General features: G+C 44.2%; 1 protein-coding gene across 12 annotated transcripts in view; it reads left to right on the forward strand.

The window, feature by feature from the left end:
* TJP1 (tight junction protein 1) overlaps positions 1 to 21,026 on the forward strand; it is a gene marked incomplete at its 5' end in the record, with an annotated part of 251,470 nt that extends 230,444 nt beyond the window's left edge. For 2 of the 12 annotated variants that reach the window (XM_079698942.1, XM_079698948.1), the window contains 11 exons: positions 1,615 to 1,965; positions 2,291 to 2,530; positions 3,372 to 4,235; positions 4,380 to 4,477; positions 5,934 to 6,161; positions 10,546 to 10,596; positions 11,667 to 11,842; positions 14,861 to 15,341; positions 16,812 to 17,029; positions 18,147 to 18,290; positions 20,890 to 21,025. In XM_079698942.1, the coding sequence (XP_079555068.1) occupies positions 1,615 to 1,965; positions 2,291 to 2,530; positions 3,372 to 4,235; positions 4,380 to 4,477; positions 5,934 to 6,161; positions 10,546 to 10,596; positions 11,667 to 11,842; positions 14,861 to 15,341; positions 16,812 to 17,029; positions 18,147 to 18,290; positions 20,890 to 20,984 (2,946 nt within the window). In that variant the 3' untranslated portion in view covers positions 20,985 to 21,025. Of the gene's footprint in view, positions 1 to 1,614; positions 1,966 to 2,290; positions 2,531 to 3,371; positions 4,236 to 4,379; positions 4,478 to 5,933; positions 6,162 to 10,545; positions 10,597 to 11,666; positions 11,843 to 14,860; positions 15,342 to 16,811; positions 17,030 to 18,146; positions 18,291 to 20,889 lie in introns of all 12 variants that reach the window. The other 10 variants (XM_079698946.1, XM_079698949.1, XM_079698947.1 and 7 more) reach the window with 6 other exon arrangements.
* Between the last annotated feature and the right edge of the window lie 316 nt (positions 21,027 to 21,342).

Raw genomic sequence — 21,342 nt, forward strand, 5'->3', positions numbered from 1 at the left:
ATTAATGTTACTAACTTTATTAATAGGTCTAATAGGTCATTTACTATTAGAATAGATTGATGCATTTTGTAAATCAGAAAAAGTGTTACAATTTAAATCAAGTTTGATTTATGCCCCCCTTCCATTCAAGTATATTTTCTCCAAATAGATTCTTAAACTAAAACCACTTCATTTCACATCGACTCTCCTGAGCTACCTACTTTGATCTGATTGCTAGGAAGAGTTCCTTTTTGCAATTTCTGTTACAGGCTTGTATGTTCCCTGTTAAACCAAGAAAAATCATCTGGAGGCTTTCTTAACATGTAAGCATGTGTCATTTCTAGTTCAGAGCACTCCTGGTTCTTGCTCACTTCTGCATTTCATACCACTGCAAAAGCTGCATTTCATACCACTGCAAAAGCTGAGCAGATTAGTGAGTTGAGTTGTTCTTTCCCAGGGCCTTAAATACTTCCCTGGCAGGCTCCTGGGTTATAGTCTTCCAGACCCTGCGAGTCAGAGATCAAAGTAGATAGCAAGAAGGTTTCAAGCCACTGAGGTTTCAGTGGGAGAGACTCTGCCGGAACATAGAGCAGAGCCCTGGTGCGCTCACTTTCCAAACCAGGCAGGTGATCTGTCGAAAGCCAGAGTCACGGAAGGCTGGTCTTTCCCATTAAGGGAGGGCTCAGGGTCAGGCTGTTGCAGAGCCAGGATTTGGGACTGTGGGGGAAGCACCATTCAGGCGGCTCGAGCCTTGTTTATCCTTCAGTCCATGCCGTCAGAATTCTGGGTTCTGGATCCTCCAGCTGTCGTGCCTCTCTGGGCGCAGGGTCCAGGCAGCGTCTTCTGGAACTGTTGTGTGTAATACGGGCACTAGCTTCAAATTAGTATCCATGACAGCCTGTTGACTGCAGCACTGTACTTCCCTTTCCCTCAAATACTTCTGTTCTTTCTGGTCTGCTCAGAAGATAATCAGTGCAGACTGAAGGCTAACTCAGCTCTTAATTGTAAAAGAGAGTCATAACTGCATTTCCCTCTCTGTATCCATCTGTGAAGAATAATTTTTAAAAGTTCTTAGTTTAATTAGGCAACCAGCACTTAGATGATGCTTTTCTGTTGTGTTTTATAAAGCTCTAGGGCCAAATACCAACTTTTTAAAGAAGTTGTTTTCTTAATATATAGATTTTATATATACATAAGCTCTTGTTCAGCTCGAACTGTGGCGTTTATTTTCCTGGTTATTCTCACGTGCGCTGTTCTGTCAGTCACTGTGTCTTTGTTTCTGTGAGCTTGGTCTGGCAGCATTCTCCCTCTTCACCCTGCTCTGGGCTGACAAGCTAGTGACTGACTAGGTTTCAAAATCACAGTGGGGCCAGGGCTCCTTCGCTGTCTTCTGGGGCTTTGTCACGGCCAGCCAGCCGACGTTCCACTCATCCAAGCCCTTCAGATCTCAAAGGATTCTCTGTGTGTCTGCATGTGTGCTTGTACTATCTTCTTGACCTTTCCTCACCAGAAGTTTCAAGAAACAGATGTGATTTCTCCAAAGAAAAGTATCCTTTTCAGTCTCCCTTGTAAAATAAAGGCCATCTCTTAAAAGAACTACTGAATAAATTTTTAATTTACTTCTATTTGACCCAGGCGGATGGTGCTACAAGTGATGACCTTGATTTGCATGATGATCGTCTGTCCTACCTGTCAGCCCCAGGTAGTGAATACTCAATGTATAGCACGGACAGTAGACATACTTCTGACTATGAAGATACAGATACAGAAGGCGGGGCCTACACTGATCAAGAACTAGATGAGACTCTTAATGATGAGGTGGGGACTCCCCCGGAGTCTGCCATTACACGGTCCTCTGAGCCTGTCAGAGAGGACTCCTCTGGAATGCATCATGACCACCAGACATATCCTCCTTACTCACCACAAGCGCAGCCACAGCCAGTTCATAGAATAGACTCCCCTGGACTTAAAACAGCCTCTCAACAGGTAAGCAGCAAGCATTCAACGTTTTGCAGTTAGAGGTGCATTGTTAAAGTCTAGGATGTGGTGATTGAATTAAAAAATATATTGTCCTTTCTCCAGATTAAGAATTTAATTTAATTTCAACTTGAGAATACCAAGGACTTAATTCTAAACTTTGTGTGTTTATCTTAGACAGCAGTATACTGAAATTTAAAAAATTCAGGACATGAGGTCATAGTTTTGTTATTCAGCACACTTAAAATGTATGTCTATCAACCACTATAAATGGAAGTGGGAAGTTAGCAGTAAACAGAAACACTATATTTAAAATATTTTAAACACTTCACAGAAAGCAGAAGCCTCATCTCCAGGCCCTTACCTTTCGCCTGAAACAAACCCAGCATCATCAACCTCTGCTGTTAATCCTAATGTAAACTTAACTAATGTCAGACTGGAGGAGCCCACCCCAGCTCCTTTCACCTCTGACTCACCACAAGCTGATTCTTTAAGAGCACCACGCACTGAGGCAGCTCACATAATGCTAAGAGGTCAAGAGCCATCATTGTCGTCGCATGTAGATCCAGCAAAGGTACCTGTGCTGCAGTGTTGCGCTAATCTGTTGCTCTCCATCAGTCTAGCACATGATCATGTTTGCTTTGCCCTTTAAGTGTTCCTTTTGCTTTTTACTGTGGGCTTATGCACCATAGTGTTTTCAAATCAGTACAAATCATTTCGGTTCTATAATTTGCATGGCTTCCAGTGATATAAAATAGGCCTTTTAATTGGGATTGGTACTTAATATTTTTATTATTTTTTTCATGTTTGGCTTTCAGAATCTTCCAGAATTTCTTTCTTTCTTTCTTTTTTATTTTTATTTTTTTAAACATCTTTATTGGAGTATAATTGCTTTACACTGTTGTATTAGTTTCTGCTGTATAACAAAATGAATCGGCTATATGTATATATATATCCCCATATCCCCTCCCTCTTGCGTCTCCCTCCCACCCTCCCTATCCCACCCCTCTAGGTGGTCAGAATTTCTTAATCTATAGTTCAGACCCATTTTAAACTTCTTTATGTTTTGTAAGTTACGGTGTCCATACACTTCTTTTTGATTTTATTTTCAGTGTCCAAATCAAGTGGAATCAACAGTTCAGTGCATTAATTTTCTACTAAACTTAATAATTAAAAAGTTAAAATATCTTTAACTCACTTTTCATTTAGTATTGATAATGTTGAAAAGTAAAAGCCCCTACTTGCATTGTAAATTTTGAGCTTTCACTTAAACTGGCTTTCTCCACTAATCTGTTTCTGTCCTGGTAATAAATGGTAGAACATGCCATTTTTACATATTAAATCATAGTTTGTCTCTTAAAATAGACTAGAATTTGAAATAAGCCTGTGTCCTTACACGTGAATTTTTTATACAGGTATATAGGAAGGATCCCTATCCTGAGGAAGTGATGAGACAGAACCATGTTTTGAAGCAGCCAGCTGTTGCTCACCCAGGGCAGAGGCTAGACAAGGAGCCCAGTCTGAGCTATGAGCCGCAGCCCCCATACGCAGAGAGACAGGCCAGCAGGGACCTGGAGCAGCCTGCCTACAGATACGACTCCTCAAACTACGCGGACCAGTTTCCTCGAAACTATGACCATCGTGTGCGCTATGACGACCGCATCCCTGCGTATGAGGAACAGTGGTCCTATTATGATGACAAGCAGCCGTACCAGCCCCGGCCTTCTTTTGATAATCAGCACCCGCGAGACCTGGACTCCAGACAGCATCCCGAGGAGTCCTCAGAACGAGGGTATTTCCCACGTTTTGAGGAGCCAACCCCTCTGTCCTATGAAAGCCGACCACGCTACGACCCGCCACTCAGGACCTCCACCCTGCGGCACGAAGAGCAGCCCGCTCCTGGGTTTGACGTGCACGGGAGGTACAGGCCAGACGCGCAGCCCTACTCCTCCACAGGCCCCAAGGCGTCCGAGCCTAAGCCGTATTTTGACCAGTACCCACGGAGTTATGAGCAGGTCCCGCCCCAAGGCTTCACCTCCAAAGCAGGCCCGGGCCACTACGAGCCTCTCCACGGTGCTGCCCTTGTCCCGCCCCAGCACAAGCCGGAAGTGCCGCCCTCAAGTACCAAACCACTGCCTCCACCCCCAGCTCTGGCCGAGGAGGAGGAAGACCCAGCAATGAAGCCACAGTCAGTGCTTACCAGAGTGAAAATGTTTGAAAACAAAAGGTCTGCATCAGTGGAGAACAAGAAGGATGAAAACCATAACTCTGGTTTCAAGGTAAATACGTGACTGTGTCTCCTGCCTCACGTGCAGAGCACATTGTGACTTGTGTGTAACGCTTCATAATGTTCCCTCCCCCTTAAACGAAGCTTGTTTTCTCATGATCTCTCCCTGAGGCTCGTGTGTCTTATTTTTCTGCAGCCTCCAGAGGTCACGTCTAAACCTGCAGGTGCTCCCGTCCTGGGTCCTAAAGCCCCTGCTCAGAATCAGCTCATTGAACACGACAGAACACTGCACAGGTGGGTGCTTTGTGGGCTTGTGGCCTATAACTGACTGGGAGTGTGGCCCTCTTACTAGAGCGGAGGCGGGGAAGGCAGAGGTCTCTTATCCTTAGGTGAACTCCTCCAGCTTTTGCAGTTAAAGCAGTGGTCCTAGAAGGAAAGGTAAAGAGCTTTATTTATTATACCTTCTGTAACACATCTTTGTTATTCTTTCAGTTAACAAACCTTTCGAACACATATTTCTCTAGCAAATGGCTAAAGTACAGTTTTTAAAGCCCTAACTTTTGGACTGTGTTTTTTAGTTTAATAGTGCTTTTGGACGTGCAAACTGTTAGTTTTTAGGGGTGAGGAAACAGACTCAGATAGCTATGAGATAACTAAACTTAATCCTTTAGAAAGCGCCAGGAGGGATGAGGCTGAGGCTGACAGGAGTTGTTGGAAGAGGAATCCGCCAGCTGTGCTCTTAGCTGTGGCCCGATCTGGCTGCTGCTAAGTTGACGGGCTGCATTTGAATACAGTTCTTTGGCCTAATATGTTTCATTCGCTTATATTTGTGCTTGTAATAAAGAGGAACTACTGTCTAACATGTACATTTTCCTCTGATTTTTTTTTTTTTGCGGTACACGGGCCTCTCACTGTTGTGGCCTCTCCCCCTGTGGAGCACAGGCTCCGGACATGCAGGCTCAGTGGCCATGGCTCACGGGCCCAGCTGCTCTGAGGCATGTGGGATCTTCCCGGACCGGGGCACGAACCCGTGTCCCCTGCATCGGCAGGCGGACTCTCAACCACTGCGCCACCAGGGAAGCCCTGTTTTCCTCTGATTTTAATGTCTAGTGCTCTTCATGAAAATGTAAACTACTGTGATGTCTTCTTTAGCTGGGATCACTAGCAAATAAGCTCTTCTACACAGAGTAAACATGTAATAACTGAAAGCTTAGCCCCCCTTCTTGGTGAAACATATTTAAGTTTATCCATTTTTGATGCAGGGTTTCTGAAATTTGCTAACTAGGGCCTATGTAACAGTGCCTTAATTTGCTGATAATGTACTTTCTTCCCCATGTGCTTCCTGTGTCCTCTGGAACTTTGGACATGTCGAGCTCTTTCCTTATATGAGAATCATTTATTGATCCTGCTGTAAAGTTCTTCACCTCTCAGTTTTTATTGTTGCTGACGATGGTGCATGTACTTGAGGAAGCCCTCCACTGTCTGGCTTACTTTTCTTTTTCTGATGAGCTGCTTCTAACCAGGTCACTCTCAAGCTCAGTAGTAGGTTGTGTTTAGGACTCACGGGCCAGGAGAGTGTTGCCATGTATGAGGACACGGGACTGGGAATGTCCACCTTGACTGCTGCACTGCTCAGCCAGATCCTGAGTAATCACAGCAGTCAGTGGAAGGTCAAGGTGAAACTTATGTATTCCATTTTATTTGTCAAATTAACTTCTCAAAAGTTGTTCCATTTATCATTCATTATCAGGATCCCCGAACCGCAAAAACCTCAAATGAAGCCGCCTGAAGACATTGTTCGGTCAAATCATTATGATCCTGAGGAAGATGAAGAATACTATCGAAAACAGCTCTCCTACTTTGATCGAAGAAGTTTTGAGAGCAAGCCTTCTGCACATGTCCCTGCCAGCCACCTCTCAGAGCCCGCCAAGCCGGTTCATTCTCAGAGTCAGCCACAGTTTTCTAGTTACTCTTCCAAGTGAGTTATTTTGTTTAAGACTTACCTTTTAAAAATAAGATGAAACATAAAGTGGAGTTAATCACACAAAGTTCAGTGTGTGTGTGTGTGTGTGTGTGTGTGTCTGTTTGTTTTGTTCTGTTTTGTTTTGTTTTTTGGCCTTGCTGCATGGCATGTGAGATCTTAGTTCCCTGACCAGGGATCAAACCCTTGCCCCTGCGGTGGAAGTGCAGAGTCCTAACCACTGGACTGCCAGGGAAGTCCTAAATTCAGTATATTTTGAAGGAAAATAGTTAACTATGTGATACATGACTTCTGTAGGCTCTTAGCATTTCAGCAGTGTGTGTTCTGTCTAGCTCTGGGATGTGTGTTTGTTCTTAAACACTAGTGTCAGATATGTAAATTTTTTGCATTAAAAAATATGTTAAAATCAAAGGATTTTGAAATCAAAGCGTTTTGAGGTAAGAGAGGGTAAATGGTTAAGACCCTGATTTTTAAGAGTTTCTCCCTTCTGTGCAGTACACGTTCTCATCCTTCTTTTCTGTGTTTGTTTTTTAAATATAAAAGTAGGGTTAGGGCTTCCCTGGTGGCGCAGTGGTTGAGAGTCCACCTGCCGATGCAGGGTACACGGGTTCGTGCCCGGTCCGGGAAGATCCCACATGCCGCGGAGCGGCTGGGCCCGTGAGCCATGGCTGCTGAGCCTGCGCGTCCGGAGCCTGTGCTCCGCAGAGGGAGAGGCCATAGCAGTGAGAGGCCCACGTACCGCAAAAAAAAAAAAAAAAAGTAGGGTTATGTTGGGGAGTGACATTGAGGGACGATACTAAAGAGTTTTTAAAATTTTTTTTCCAAGGCAAGAAAAAACTTGTCTTTTATTATTGTTTGAGCTTGAGGGGGCTTTAGAGATTTCTGGCCCAGCTGTAAACATGAGGAACCCAAGCTCCAGCGAGGGGCCGTGACAGGGGCAGAGCTAGGACTGAGCCCCAAGTTCCTGCTGTCTTTTTCCTGTCTGTGCTGCTCCCTTCTGTTTGCTTGTCTACTGGGTTTTTTGTTTTTCTTTCTTGTGTGTTTTGTTGGGGTACAAACTACAAACCCACATGTGCCTGCATGAGTTCGTATCCCATTCTGGTTCTGCCGCTGGTTGAACCCTGACTGATGGTGAATTTGGTTCTGAGAGTGGAATATAAACCCACACAGGCACAGGTGGGTTCATACTTGAGCAGAACAGGCCCACAAGAATGGAAATAGATGTGGATTTATTACAAGGGATTTGTTTACACAGTTGTGGGGCCGGGCTGAGCAAGTCCTAAGTCTGCAGGGCAGGAAGGGAAATGCCTAGTGGCCTCGGAGCTCAGGGAAGCTGTTAAGTCCTCTTGAGAAGGGCCCATCTAGATAATCTCCCTGGGGATACCTGCATTAGTGTTTGAGTGAATAACTAGGACTGTAGTTCTGCATAGCCAAGATGAGACATTAAAAAGCAACCACAAATCACTTTTGTGCCTAAGTTTAAAAGCATGAAGATCTTTACTGAATTAGATGCTTCGGACTGTCTGAACATATCATTTGTTACTTGCTGATCAGTGAAAATTCTTTTAGAATATACTTTAAAACCTCTAATATTAAAAGCCTACTTTTTAAAAAAATTAATTTATTTATTTATGGCTGTATTGGGTCATCGTTGCTGCGCGCGAGCTCTCTCTAGTTGCGGCGAGTGGGGGCTACTCTTCGTTGCGGTGCGCCGGCTTCTCATTGCGGTGGCTTCTCTTGTTGCAGAGCACGGGCTCTAGGTGCGCGGGCTCAGTAGCTGTGGATTGCAGGGTCTAGAGCACAGGCTCAGTAGTTGTGGTGCACGGGCTTAGTTGCTCCGTGGCTTGTGGGATCTTCCCGGACCAGGGCTCGGACCTGTGTCCCCTGCATTGGCAGGTGGATTCTTAACCACTGTGCCACCAGGGAAGTCCCTAAAAACCTACTTTTAATTACCACTTGCCTTCTAAGACATCATTTAAAGTGAAGATTGAAAACCTTTTCCACTGTTATCTATTTAAATCTCTGTCTACGGAGGAAAGCAGTTTATGAGAAACACAGCTGCGAACTGTGAGTGGTGCAGTGCAGGCTCTGTTTGAAGCAGACAGTCTTGCACGAGTGTTGTGAGCCTCCCCTAACACAAGCCTAGAGGGGTGCCCAGTGCAACTGGAGAGAGTCCAGACCAGGACGAGCCGGGCGTGGAGCCTGAGGAGCTCACCTTCCATGAGATGGAAGGGTGTCACCACTTTTACTGAAGCCGTTTAAACATATTCATTCCTCTCAGAAGGGAGTCCAGTTTAAAGAGAGATTTTATTTACCCCTTTACATACTTGGTAAATAGAATACAGCCTTAACAGGATACGTTTAGGTCTAAAAAGTAAAAGTTTTGCTAGGTAATCAGATGACAAGGCATTTTTGGTTTTGTGTGAATCTTGTTCTCTAGAGAGAAGACTCAATAATATATCTCTGACGTATAGCTTTCAGACATGGTCTAGAACACTGCCGAGCACTTGGCGGTGGAGGGGCTCAGTCATTCCATGTGGAGTGACCAAGGCTCAGCACAGGCCCCGGCGCGCTCCTTCTCACGTCCACGGAACCAGTGTTTGCTGGGCAGAGGTCCCATGAGAAAGAGATCACGTCTGTCTCTGTAGATTCACTGCAGACTCGGTTTGATATTACTGTTTACTGTTGGTAGTGTTATGGGGTGAGAAAGTCTAACTTGAGATGGATACTAGGATGCCTTTCCTTCCTTTGTGTATGAAAGTAATGCTGCATTTTCCCATATAATAAGGTTTTTTAAAAAAATTATTTTTGGCTGCGTTGGGTCTTCCTTGCTGCACGAGGGCTTTCTTTATTTGTGGCGAGTGGGGGCTACTCTTTGTTGTGGTGGGTGGGCTTCTCATTGCGGTCTTGTTGCAGAGCATGGGCTCCAGGTGCGTGGGCTTCAGTGGTTGTGGCTCGTGGGCTCTAGAGCACAGGCTCAGTCATTGTGGCGCACAGGCTTAGTTGCTCCGCCGCATGTGGGATCTTCCCGGACCAGGGCTCGAACCCATGTCCCCTGCATTGGCAGGCGGATTCTTAACCACTGCACCACCAGAGAAGCCCTCCCATATAGGTTTTTAATGGTTAGTGAGTTGGAAAGGAGACTCGAGTGTCCTTTAGATGACTCAGCAGGAAGTTGTTTCTATACCTTCCCTTTCTAATTCTGTTTTACTCTTTTGCCCAATTAATACAACTTTAATAATTGGAAAATAGTTTAAAATATGGGACCCTCTTTGTCTTACATTTCAAAACTATTTACTGTTTGTCATCAATAGATTGCCTACAGGCCTTATCCTCTAAAGTAAAATATAGAAATAACAAAGTTACCGTCTTCCAGATAATACATGCTTTTGTTCCACTTAAAAGCAAACCTTAAAAATGGTGGGAATTAGAGCAGGGAGAAGTCTTTGATAGCACAGGATAAGTGCCCCAGAAGCAGGCAGCTGTCACCCAGTCTTACAATCTGTTGAGCCACTTTGATGCTGGGAGAGGTGAGGAGACAGCAGCCTTGACATCACCTCCAAAGCAAGTTAGGAGTTGCCAGGATTCCAACCCAGGGCTAGAAGAGCAGGCTCCATCTGGGTCTGTGCACGTGCTGCAGCTCAGAGATTGAGTTGTCTCCTTCAGGGCATCTAATGGGATTTCTGTCACTGGAATATCTACCTCTGAAGATGCAGCCTACCGTGAGACTTCCAGGTCTCAAGATACATGTTGGTGTTTTTCAGCTTACAAGAATTAAGCATAAGATTGGCGTTAGGTGGTTTTGTGTGCATGTGGCGTAATTAGATGAGAGAGGTAGAGACCAAGGGAGTCAGCATGGCAGCTCTGCCCACCTCGGGGCTCAGCGTCAGGCTCTGAAGGAGCACGTGTTGATCATGTGTCCTTACCGTGCTAGCTGTGGTGCCGCATCACTTCTGTGGTTTCACTCTGGACTTCTGTGCCCAGCCCCCTTTCTTTCAACAGAGCACTCACCCCCACTTCTTTAGAACCCGCTGCTTTATTTCATTTCTTTGTGCAGCACCAGGAGTGGGCAGTGGGCCAAGGAGTGAAGCTTAGCCACACTGCTGCCCACCAGAGCCCCATGTGTGGAGGGTGGGCAGGCGGGGCCTAGCTGCGTTCCACGTCTCCACCGGCTCCTGGTGTCCCGAGCTAAATGAGAGCCAGTGATGGTTTCTTGTTTTGTCTTTTTTTTTTTGATGGTTTCTTTTATAGACTGAAGTATGCTGAAATGGCGGATGTGTGTTTTTTGGTTGATGTTTTAAAATGACATTTGAGTTCTGTTTGCTGCAAACTTAGATTGATCGTTTTCTTTTTCTGTTGCATTTGCTTTGCCATCACCTAGATTTCTTGGCTCTTATACTAGCTCTGACTACTTGGAAAGGAGCGTCATGTGGTAAGACGGGGCACTGGTGTGAGGCTGTGACGTGAGGGTCCCTCGCCGTGGCACTGGCATTACGTGCACTCGCAGGTGTTAACGTCGTCTTCAGTGCTTAGTCCAAACACCCAAAATGAGATAACGGCGCAGCTTTAAAGCTGATCATGACTAGACTCTGCGACAGTAGTCTTCTGTGAAAGTACATTCCAAGTGTCTGTGTGACTGCGTGTGCACGTAAAGCTGGTGCAGCTTGGCTCTGCAGAGCTTAGAGGGCAGTGTTGCAACTATGGGTCCTGTTTAAAAGATTTCTTTTGTGTGGATTTTACGTGTTCTATATTAACAATTGGCAATCTGAAAAAATAAGCATGCGTTCACAATTTGATTTAAATGAGCCTTAAAAATCAAGCAGTATTTGCTACTGTAGCAATTGCTAAACAAAAAATGGATCTGGTAAATCCAGGGCAAATTTTGAAGTAAAAAAACTGTCCAGAACACAGCAGTACCCTTTCATTTACAAGCTGTTTTTGGCTGCTTTGGGGCAGAGTTTGAATAGCTGTGACAGAGGCCGTATGGCCAAGAAGCTGATAGCATTTCTTGTCAGCCCTTGACTAAGGGCTTGTCAGCCCCTGGCCCGTGACATCACCTTCTGTGGTGCCTAGCCTGCGCCAGAAGCTGGCGCTTCATGCCTTCTTAGGCACTATACCAGAAGGGAATCTAATGAGGATTTGGGCCAATAAATATTTTTCAGAATATTTAGAAGACTTCATTAAACCTACCAGCCATTACTATTTTTTGTAGACCACAGTGTTGAATAGTACAAATATACCCCGAATTTCATCTGCCTTTTGGTTGCCATCTTTTGGATATTTTACTAATATTCTTAAAATACCTGTGCTGTCTTTACATCTCTTGTGCTGATGACTGGTTGAACTCGTTTGTGTATTTTGGTAGAGTACCCATACTCATAAGGGTAAATTGTGAAATTCTCAATTAAAAAAAAAAAACTCAGGGATACTTAGAAGAATGGGAACTTGCTTTGTAAATGTGGATCCATCTGCAGGCGTTGGCATTTCCTCATTTTTCCACAGGGGGAAGTCTGCTGAGGCTGAAGCTGTGGACAGGCCGTTTGGGGAGAAGCGCTATGACCCACTGCAGGCCACACCACCCCCTCCGCCGCCGCCTGCCCAGTACAGCCAGGCCGCCCAGCCCGGCCCTAGCACCACCCTCAGCCTCCACTCACACACCAAGGGGACACTCGGCGAAGGTAGGCGGCTCAGGAGTTGGCAGGACCACTGTAATAGACTCACACTTAGAAGATGAAAAGTATGTGCTCGAAACCTCTGGGCTGAGAACAGCGAAAAATAAGGGGTTTTGTTAAAAGAATTTCTTCCTTTTTATGATAATGAGTTATATCGGACAAGCCTTTTAGCTAAATAGATTTTAATCTGCCTCCTTAACATAGCTTAATTGCTGAAAGTTGTTTTTGTTTACCAGTACACCCAAAACTAAATGTTTGAATGGTGGTTTGTAAAAATTATGGTGATGTCTGTCTTCTCACGTGGATATAGGGCGGCTGTAGAGTTTCACATAATACGTGTCCCTGAGCACCTGTCTTTGCATTTGTGTTCTGTGGCGGAGGCTCATCGAGATAGATCCCATCAGCTCCAGAGCGCTCACCTCAGGGTGGCGTCCCTGCGTGTGCACCCACGTCTTCTCCTTCACATCTCTGAGCAGTAACTGTCTCTCTTCCCGGGCCACTGGCCCAGCTCCTCTCCCCCCTGTTCTGCTTCCTTCATCTTCCTCTCCCCTTCCCCATAATCCTTCCCTTTGCCTTCCAGCAAGTGCCACTGCCTCATGCCACCTTCCCAGCTCCACAGCCATTAGACGTCCTGGAAGGGACTGTTGTCTCCACCCTCCCAATATCTCTCTTCTCATTTGGTGCTTTCAAAGGATACACCACAGTTCACCCATCTCCTGGTGATGTTTTGCTACTAGAAACAGTGCTCCTCTGTATTTATGTAGGAGTCCAATCCCAGGGGTATAATTTGATATTACTTTATGTTAGGATTTTCTTTACACACTATCATGTCTGCAGATAAAGTTTAAATTTTTACTCTCCAAACCTTATGCCATTTTTGCACTGGCTGAGACACCATAGTAAAATGAGTTGAAGTGATGGTGGCAGACATCTTTTGTTAGTTCCCCATTGTGGGGAGAAAGGATTGAATGTTTCACCGTTACAATGTTAGCTGTAGGGTTTTTTGTAGGTGCCTTTTATTATGTTTAGAATGTTCCCTTCTAGTCCTAGTTTGCTGAAAGCATTTTGTCAACTGTTTTCTTCTTGTATGTACATTGTCCCTCAGCATCTGCGGGGGACTGATTCCAGGACCCCCCACCACCACCACTTCACCCCCATCCCACCATGCACACTGAAATCTGCGGATACACAAGTCCCCTGTGTAACTGGTGTAGTACAGTCGACCCTCTGTGTCCATGGGCTGTGCATCTGCAGATACAGGGGGCCAAACGCACTAAGATGATCCTAAGATTTGTCTCCTTCATTCTGTTTCTATAATAAGTTATCTTAGTGTGTTCACAAGGAGCTTTGGTTTATAATTTCCTTATAATGTCCTTGTCTGGTTTTGGTATCACAGTTGTGCTAGTTTCATGAAAGAGAGCTGGGATGTGTTCCCTCTTTCTCTCATTTCTGGAAGAGTTTGTATAGCACTGATATGATTTTTTCCTTAATTATTTCATAGAATTCAGTTGGTGCTGTGTTGCACTGCCACCAGCGGTACAGAGGGTCCCTGACTTATGACGGTTTGACTTTACGTGGTGCAGAAGCGATAAACATTCACTAGAAACTACTTCGAATTTCGATCTTTTCTCAGGTTAGCAATAAGCAATACAATCTCTCGTGAAGCTGGGCAGCTGCTGTGAGAAGAGCCCCCAGTCATACGCTGCATCACGGGGGTGAATAACTGACACACTCTGAACTGTCCTGGACCCAGAGAGCCAGTCTGTTTTTTACTTACAGGACAGTATTCAATAGATCACATGAGATATTTAACACTTTATTATAATATTTCGTGTTAGATGATCTTGCCCCAACTGTAGGCTAGTGAGAGTATTCTGAGCACGTTCAGGGAGACTGGGCTGAGCTACGATGTTCTGGTAGGTCCTGTGTATTAAGCACATTTTTGACTTTGAACCTCCCCTGGGAAGTCGAGGAAGATCTGTACATGGAAATTTCTGTTATTCCACATCTTTGCCAGTGCTTGGCATTACCAAACTTGTAAGTTTTGCCAATTTAATGGATGTGAAATGATGTTTTTTGTTTTTGTTTTGCATTTTCTTTATTAATAGTGACGTTGAGTATCTTATTGTATGATTACTGGTTAGTCTAGTCTTCACTTGTGTTTTTGCTTGTTCAGGTCTTTGCCTATTTTCCTATTGGTTGATTCTTTCTTATGGATGTATAGGTATTCTTCATAGGTTTTGGATCCTAATTTTTTTTTAAATCAGTTATACATGTTGTACATAGCTTCTGCCAATCTGTGACTTTTCTTTTTTAACTTTAATTATGGTGAGTTTTGTAGTACTGATTTTTTTTTTTTTAACATGGCCAGTTTTGTCATTCTGTTTCTAATTTATTGTGGACACTGGAGCGGGGTCACTCTGGTGCCAGTCTCTGGAGGCCAGGACTCCCAGCCACATGACCCTGACTCCAGGCAGCAGGTACATGAACACTGTCCCAGGTGTCCCTGCTACCTCCTGGCCCCTCAGCATCACACACGGCCACCAGGGGTCAAGATTGTCCTCAGACTGCTGACCCAGACCCAGTCATTGACTCTGACACCAGGACAGGTTAAGATGAGAGGGACATCAGATGACTGTTAGAACTTGTGTCAGGAAGGGCGTTTTGGTTTTTGTTTTCTGTATGGATGAAAAGTTGTTTCAAGATTTATTCCTAAAAACTTAGTTTAACATGGTCACCACGGTCTCCCACAGATTATCACTTGTTGATACTTTCATGAATGAATTACTTATCTGGATAGATTTTATTCTTGACCCATTATAACATCTTTTCCATCTCACAAACCATTACAGTCAGTTAGAGATGGGTTTGTAATTCTTTTTTTGTTCAAGCCACCGAATGTACTTCATTGTTTTTCTTATTGAAGTATAGTTGACTTATAGTATTAGTTTTGATGTACAACATAGTAATTCAGTATCTGTTTTCAGGAAGTTTTTGAAGTACTTATATGTGTGTGTTTTTCAGGTAATTCCATGTCATTGGATTTTCAGAGCTCTTTAGTGTCCAAACCAGACCCACCTCCATCTCAGAATAAGCCAGCAGCTTACAGACCAGCCAACCGAGAAGATGCTGCCCAGTCTGCTTTCTATCCCCAGAAAAGTTTCCCAGATAAAGCCCCAGCTAACGGGGCCGAACAGACTCAGAAAACGATCACTCCAGCATACAATCGATTCACACCAAAACCATATACAAGTTCTGCGCGGCCATTTGAACGCAAGTTTGAAAGTCCTAAATTCAGTCACAATCTACTGACGAGTGAAACTGCACATAAACCTGACTTGTCTTCCAAAGCCCCCACTTCTCCGAAAACTCTGGTGAAAGCACACGGTTCCACGCAGCCTCCGGAGTTTGACAGTGGAGTTGAGACGTTCTCTGTCCACGCAGATAATAAGCCTAAATATCAAGTAAACAGTATCAGCACAGGGCCTAAAGCTGTGCCTGTGAGGTAAGATTTTTGCCTTTTTCTTGGCCTGGTGATGTCTCTCACATGAGTTGGGTGTAGTTTTGGGAACCTGACTGATGATTTCAACTCAAACTTTAAGCTGAATGGTGTTGTCCAAAATGTTGGAATGACTAATTAAAGGTTCTGCAAGAGGCACTAAAGCTGGTGCTCATTATCTCCATTGTGTAAGAACCTAGGCTGAGAGGCACTGTATTTCACTCAGGGTCACACAGCCGTGCTCAGGGAGCCTAGACCCAGCCACTGGTCTGACTTCTGACCTCAGAGCCAGACTCCTAACCAGCCCTGGCTTCCCATGACCTCTGACCTCCAGCTGGGGAGGCACGTTTGGAGAATATCCCCAAAATAATAGAGTATCTGTATTCTTCATCCACTGTTTATTCAGCAGTGAGTTTGAAAAGAAGTAAAGATGTAATAACCTCAAAATGGTTGTTTAAAAAAGAGCTTTCTTAATAGTTTTGGTCAGATGGCTGAGCAAATGAGATGAAGCCAGCCTGCCTGGAGCCACGCTCCCTACACCCCTTCCCTCATCTGCACAGTGACCGACCAGACCCGTGCTGGCCACGCAGAAACCTCCCTAAGCCACTGACGCAGAAAGTACTCGCGGGCCACCTGCAGGCTGCCTCCCGAGCGGAAGGACAGGACAGCCAGGGGATGTGGAGGAGCAGGCCCCCTCACAGGGGCCCCGCGGTGCCCATGCCCACCGCTCTGGCCACGGAGGAGTGAAGCCGCAGCTCCCTGCACTTACTTTCATTTTCTTGGCCCATCTTTCTGCTCACCTTTAGTCCTGGCTCAAAACTTTGCTTCAAGAAGTCCTGAGAACCTGCACTTTTGAAGGAGAATTGGTACCACATCCCCTCTGCCTCGGGCGTCTTTGTGTGAACCGCGTGAATGGACCATCTCCTCTCCATGAGTGATTGCCCACACCAGAGTCTTTATTACCTCACGGAATTGGGCGTCTGTGCTTAGGGAGTGGGGAGGGAAGGCCATAGTATGCACACCAGAAATCCTCAGGAGAGAGCGAGCCTAATTAGTGTATTTTATCAGGTCTAAGATGCCATCAGTTGTGAGATGCACCACTGTCTTACGTATCACTAAGAAGGAAAAAACATGCTACCAATTAAACCATGATGTGCCATCAGTTTTAAAACACCAATTTCATGGATGTAAAATATTGGGTGAGCAATGTATCAGGCTTTGCATGTTCTGATTGCAAAAATCAGTAATGAAGGTAACTTGACTAGTTACCTTTAAAAATGACATTGACTTCTCGAGTAAGAATATGCGTAGTTATCCCTGTGAGTAAAGTCTGTCAGTCACTGAAAACTTATTAAAGTAAGTAACTGCTTGATTATATGGAGAGATAAAAATAGAATGAAACCACGGACCAGACTAGCAGTGAAAGCTCCTGTATGTCACTAGGAATGTACTCATTAGCCATTTCTGAACTCTCAGTCCCTCAGCTGTAGAAGAGGATGAAGATGAGGATGGTCACACTGTGGTGGCCACCGCCCGCGGCGTATTTAACAGCAACGGCGGGGTGCTGAGCTCCATAGAGACCGGCGTTAGTATAATTATCCCACAAGGAGCCATACCTGAGGGAGTCGAGCAGGAAATCTATTTCAAGGTCTGCCGAGACAACAGCATCCTCCCGCCTTTGGATAAGGAGAAAGGTGAGTGTGTGATTTCCTGCTTAGTTTCAATAACTCGAGTTGCCCTGTGTGCTCTTCAAAGCTTATTGTGCTCAGTAGACAGGATACCCTAGACCTCTATTCTCTCCCCACCCTGGCTGCCCTCAAGTTCCTTCTACTAGGGAAGGCCTCTCAAATGAGCACTGTGGAGAGGGGAGCCTGTGCTACCTTCACTGTGACGGTGGCAGTAGGGGACGGGTCATTGGGCACTCCTGTACCTGCCAGCCAGTCTTAGCCGACCTCACCAGATTTGTCTTGTGAGTCGTTCCTGCCTCGCAGCTCTAGAGATGGATTAGGTAACACCCACTCCAAAGGCCTTGCTCTGTGCCGCCACCTGCTGGTGGAATGTAAGGCTCTCGGGTTAGGTCTTCCTCACCGCGCAGACCTAGCACAAGTGAACATGCCGCAGAGGAGGAAGCATCCCCATTGGCTGTTGCGGTGTGTGTTTCTGAGCTGCTTCAGGAATCTAGGAATGCTCTTATTTTTCACAGTCTTCCAGATCTGTCAGGATGATTTGATAATGAACCATGTTGCAACTTCTTTTAGAATATTTTAGCAGTGCTTTGCTTCCTTAAATACATTATTTTAGCTCATTTTCATACATTTTGCCAGAATACTAACATGTTGGCCCTCCTGCGTGAATCTCTTAAACCAAGTCTGTAGCAAATACAACATTAAAAGATATAAGTAACATTTGTAAAATGTTTGAGTATGTCCTATACCATAAGAATACTGTGATTGAATGAAGTAGCCACCAGCAACGTTGTGGCTATTTAGCACTTGAATTGTGGCTATTTTAATTGAAACGGGCTAGAAGTGTAAAATACACACCAGTTTCAAAGATTCAGTATATTGCTCACATGTTGAAATAATGTTTTGGATATATTGGGTTATATAAAATATTAAAATTCAACTGTTCCTTTTTAATGTGGCTACTGGAAAATATTAAGTTATATCTGTGGCGCCTGTTACATTTTTCTTGGTCAGTGCTACTACAGAAAACTAACCTCTTTGGCTTTAAAGCATATGGTTAGGAGGGTGAGGAGAACTGTGGGTCTAGAAGGAAGCCAGCTGTCTAACCTCTCTCCCCCCGCCCCAGGTGAGACCCTGCTGAGCCCCTTAGTGATGTGCGGGCCCCATGGCCTCAAGTTCCTGAAGCCCGTGGAGCTGCGCTTACCACACTGTGCGTCCATGACTCCTGACGGTTGGTCTTTTGCTCTAAAATCATCCGACTCCTCGTCGGGTATGCTGTCTTCACTCTGTCCTTTGGGGGCTTTGGGTACTGTCGTTGATTGACCCCTGGGCTGACGGAGCTACCCATGCTGTCTGTGCACAGATCCTCCCTCTGTTCCTGTGGCCTTGTAGGCATCACCAGTGTTTTGGAGTTTATTTGTGGTGCATATATTGTAAATGAAAACTGAAAGGTAGAGAAGCTTCTGCCTTGTAAACATTGATGATTTGGCCAAAGGTTGACTGTTTCTTGGTGTTCAACAAAATTATTCTGTCAAAATTTTTAAGATAAGGTGGGAGAATTGATATTGTCCTACATATATATGCATTTTCGTCTTTATACTAAAATGATTTGATTCCTTTATGTAATAGTATTTTTGGTTACTATTTCTCAGTCTACAAAGTATATATATGTACTTTGTAGGTGTGTGTGTGTAGATGCACACACATTAGAGAAACTTGAAAGATAAAAGACCCTACACTGTGATCATACTTGGCCATGGTTTTTCCATGTAAAATTCAAAATAACTTCTGTAATACACTTTTAAAATGGCTTTTTGCTGTCGAGATTATAATTTCAAAGCTTCCATTGCATTTTCACAATTCTCACTTCCTTGGGTGACTAAGTCAGTTAGACTAAAGTCAAGAACTTTCTATATTTATGGCATAGAACACTTTAATTGAACCTGATGTAGAAAAAAAAGAATTTAAATTTCTTCTGAATTTTTGATAAATCAGATGAGCATTATACAGTGTTAGTTTGGTACAGTATGAAATAGAGTTTTACAGTGTAAAGAACATATTTTAATATTACCCAGCATAAAATATTACATATATTTATTCACAAGTACCCCATTTTCTGGGAAAAGTTCTTCAGGAACTCCACTGAGAAACATTTTATTAGCCTAGTTTGAACTAATGAATTAACATTAATAAAACTGCATTTAAAACATATTCCGAAAGTCAAGTTTTAGTGTGGACTGTGATTGTCCTCTAACCCAAAATAGGTTGAGGGTCCTTAAAGTAACTATCTGTCGTTACTTGTTTTATAAGCGATTTTTTTCCATATATGAAAAAAATCTGTATGCTTCATATAATTTGTTTTGTGCCACAGAACATGTTATTTTGTTAGATTGAAACAACTTACTTTTTCCTGTGTTAAATTTGAGTATGTACACCTAGAAGAGAAATGTAATTTTATGTAAATTCTGTGTGGCTTTGGAATGCTTTTGCTACTATAAATTTCTGTTTTATAAAGTCAAGGGTAGATTTTGATAGCTACTGACTTAATTCCAAGAAGCATTTATTAGTATATTGGGAAGAATTTTGAACCTAAAGTTTTTCCCAAGAGTTGTCATAACTATCTCATTGCCTAAACAATTTATCTGCAGTATTGCATAAGCCCACGTGTATCTGTGAAGTTAAACCCCTCTGTTTTAAACTGCTGAGCCCACCATGACTCAGACGTCGCTTAGGTAACGGACAGCTTACAGTCTGCAGGGTTTCTCAGCCTTGGCCCTGTGGGGTGTTTAGTAGCCTCCCTGGCCTCCACCCGCTAGATGCCAGTTGTGACAAGCAAAATTGCCTCCAGACATTGTCCCCTAGGGGGCAGAACTGCTCCTGGTGGAGAACTGTTGCTTTACAGGCAGCAGCTTTGACTGTCACTTACCATGGACACGAGATGTACGGCTGTCCCAGCCTTCTTTACGTTGAGTCCACTGCCAGGGCTCCTTAGCTGTAGCTGCAAATCTCAAATCACCTGGTTAAAAGCTGGTTAAAAACTCCAAAGCCCAGGCCCTGCTTCAGTCTTACTCAGTTCAGTGACTTTTGGAAGCATCATGAATGTGTTGTACAGCAGGATCAGGGCTAAGAATCTCTGGCCCAGTCTCAATGAATTTTTTTTTTTTTTTTTTTGTAAAGGGGAGGAGGCTCCTTAAACCGAATTCTGCAGAATGTTCAGGGTTTCATTTGGTCTGTCAAGTGTGAGAAAGGTGTTACCAAACTCAGCTCAAATGGGGTAATCATAATTATTGTCTAGTCTAAACTTTTGAAAGTGAAAGAAGGGTACTCTTTTTTTTTTTTTGCGATACGCGGGCCTCTCACTGCTGTGGCCTCTCCCATTGTGGAGCACAGGCTCTGGACGCACAGGCTCAGCGGCCATGGCTCACGGGCCTAGCCGCTCCGTGGCATGTGGGATCTTCCCGGACCGGGGCACGAACCTGTGTCCCCTGCATCGGCAGGCAGACTCTCAACCACTGCGCCACCAGGGAAGCCCAAGAAGGGTACTCTTAATAAGTGTTTGGACTCGGGCAAACTGGAACTGTCCCAGGCACATGATCACCCTAACTTTTATTCATTTTTTAAAGGGCTCGAACTTGAAAACATAAAAAATAAAAGAGAAATCTGCAACAGCTTTTGGATCATTAGATTCCAGTGGGTCTCCAATGAAGTATATATATAGCACTAAGAGTTTTGGTACAAGTGCAGTATGCTGAAGAAGAGGAAAATTGTATCTAAATATATATATGTTAGTGTTTGTCCCATGATTGCAAAGCATTACAGATAGCAGTTTAACCAACCAGAAATGACATGAACTTTTTTTTCTCTCGTAGGTGATCCTAAAACCTGGCAAAACAAGTGTCTTCCTGGAGATCCAAATTATCTTGTTGGAGCAAACTGTGTTTCTGTCCTGATTGACCACTTTTAATTCTTAAAATATAGGAACTTGATTAAATAATGTGAAACTGGGTTAAACTTACTAAATCTAAATGGAACCACTCCATCAAGTATTATACCTTTCCTAGAATTGATACTGCAGTGTGTTAGTATCACACACTTTGTTTGAACTGGAGAGGCTGAGTGAACATCCCCTGAATCGTTCTCGGGAAACATGCTGCCTGCTGCATGTTGGGGGTTGGTGTTGGCTACAGGCTCCAAGAAGTGATGCTTTGTAATGAGTTTTGTACTTTTATATGGTCACTGCTTAACTTCACATATTGATTTCCGTTAAAATACCAGCCAGTAAATGGGGTGCATTTGAGTTCTGTTCTTTCTAAAGTACACTG

This window comes from Hyperoodon ampullatus (genome assembly GCF_949752795.1).
Source record: "Hyperoodon ampullatus genome assembly, chromosome: 3".
NCBI lineage: Eukaryota > Metazoa > Chordata > Mammalia > Artiodactyla > Ziphiidae > Hyperoodon > Hyperoodon ampullatus.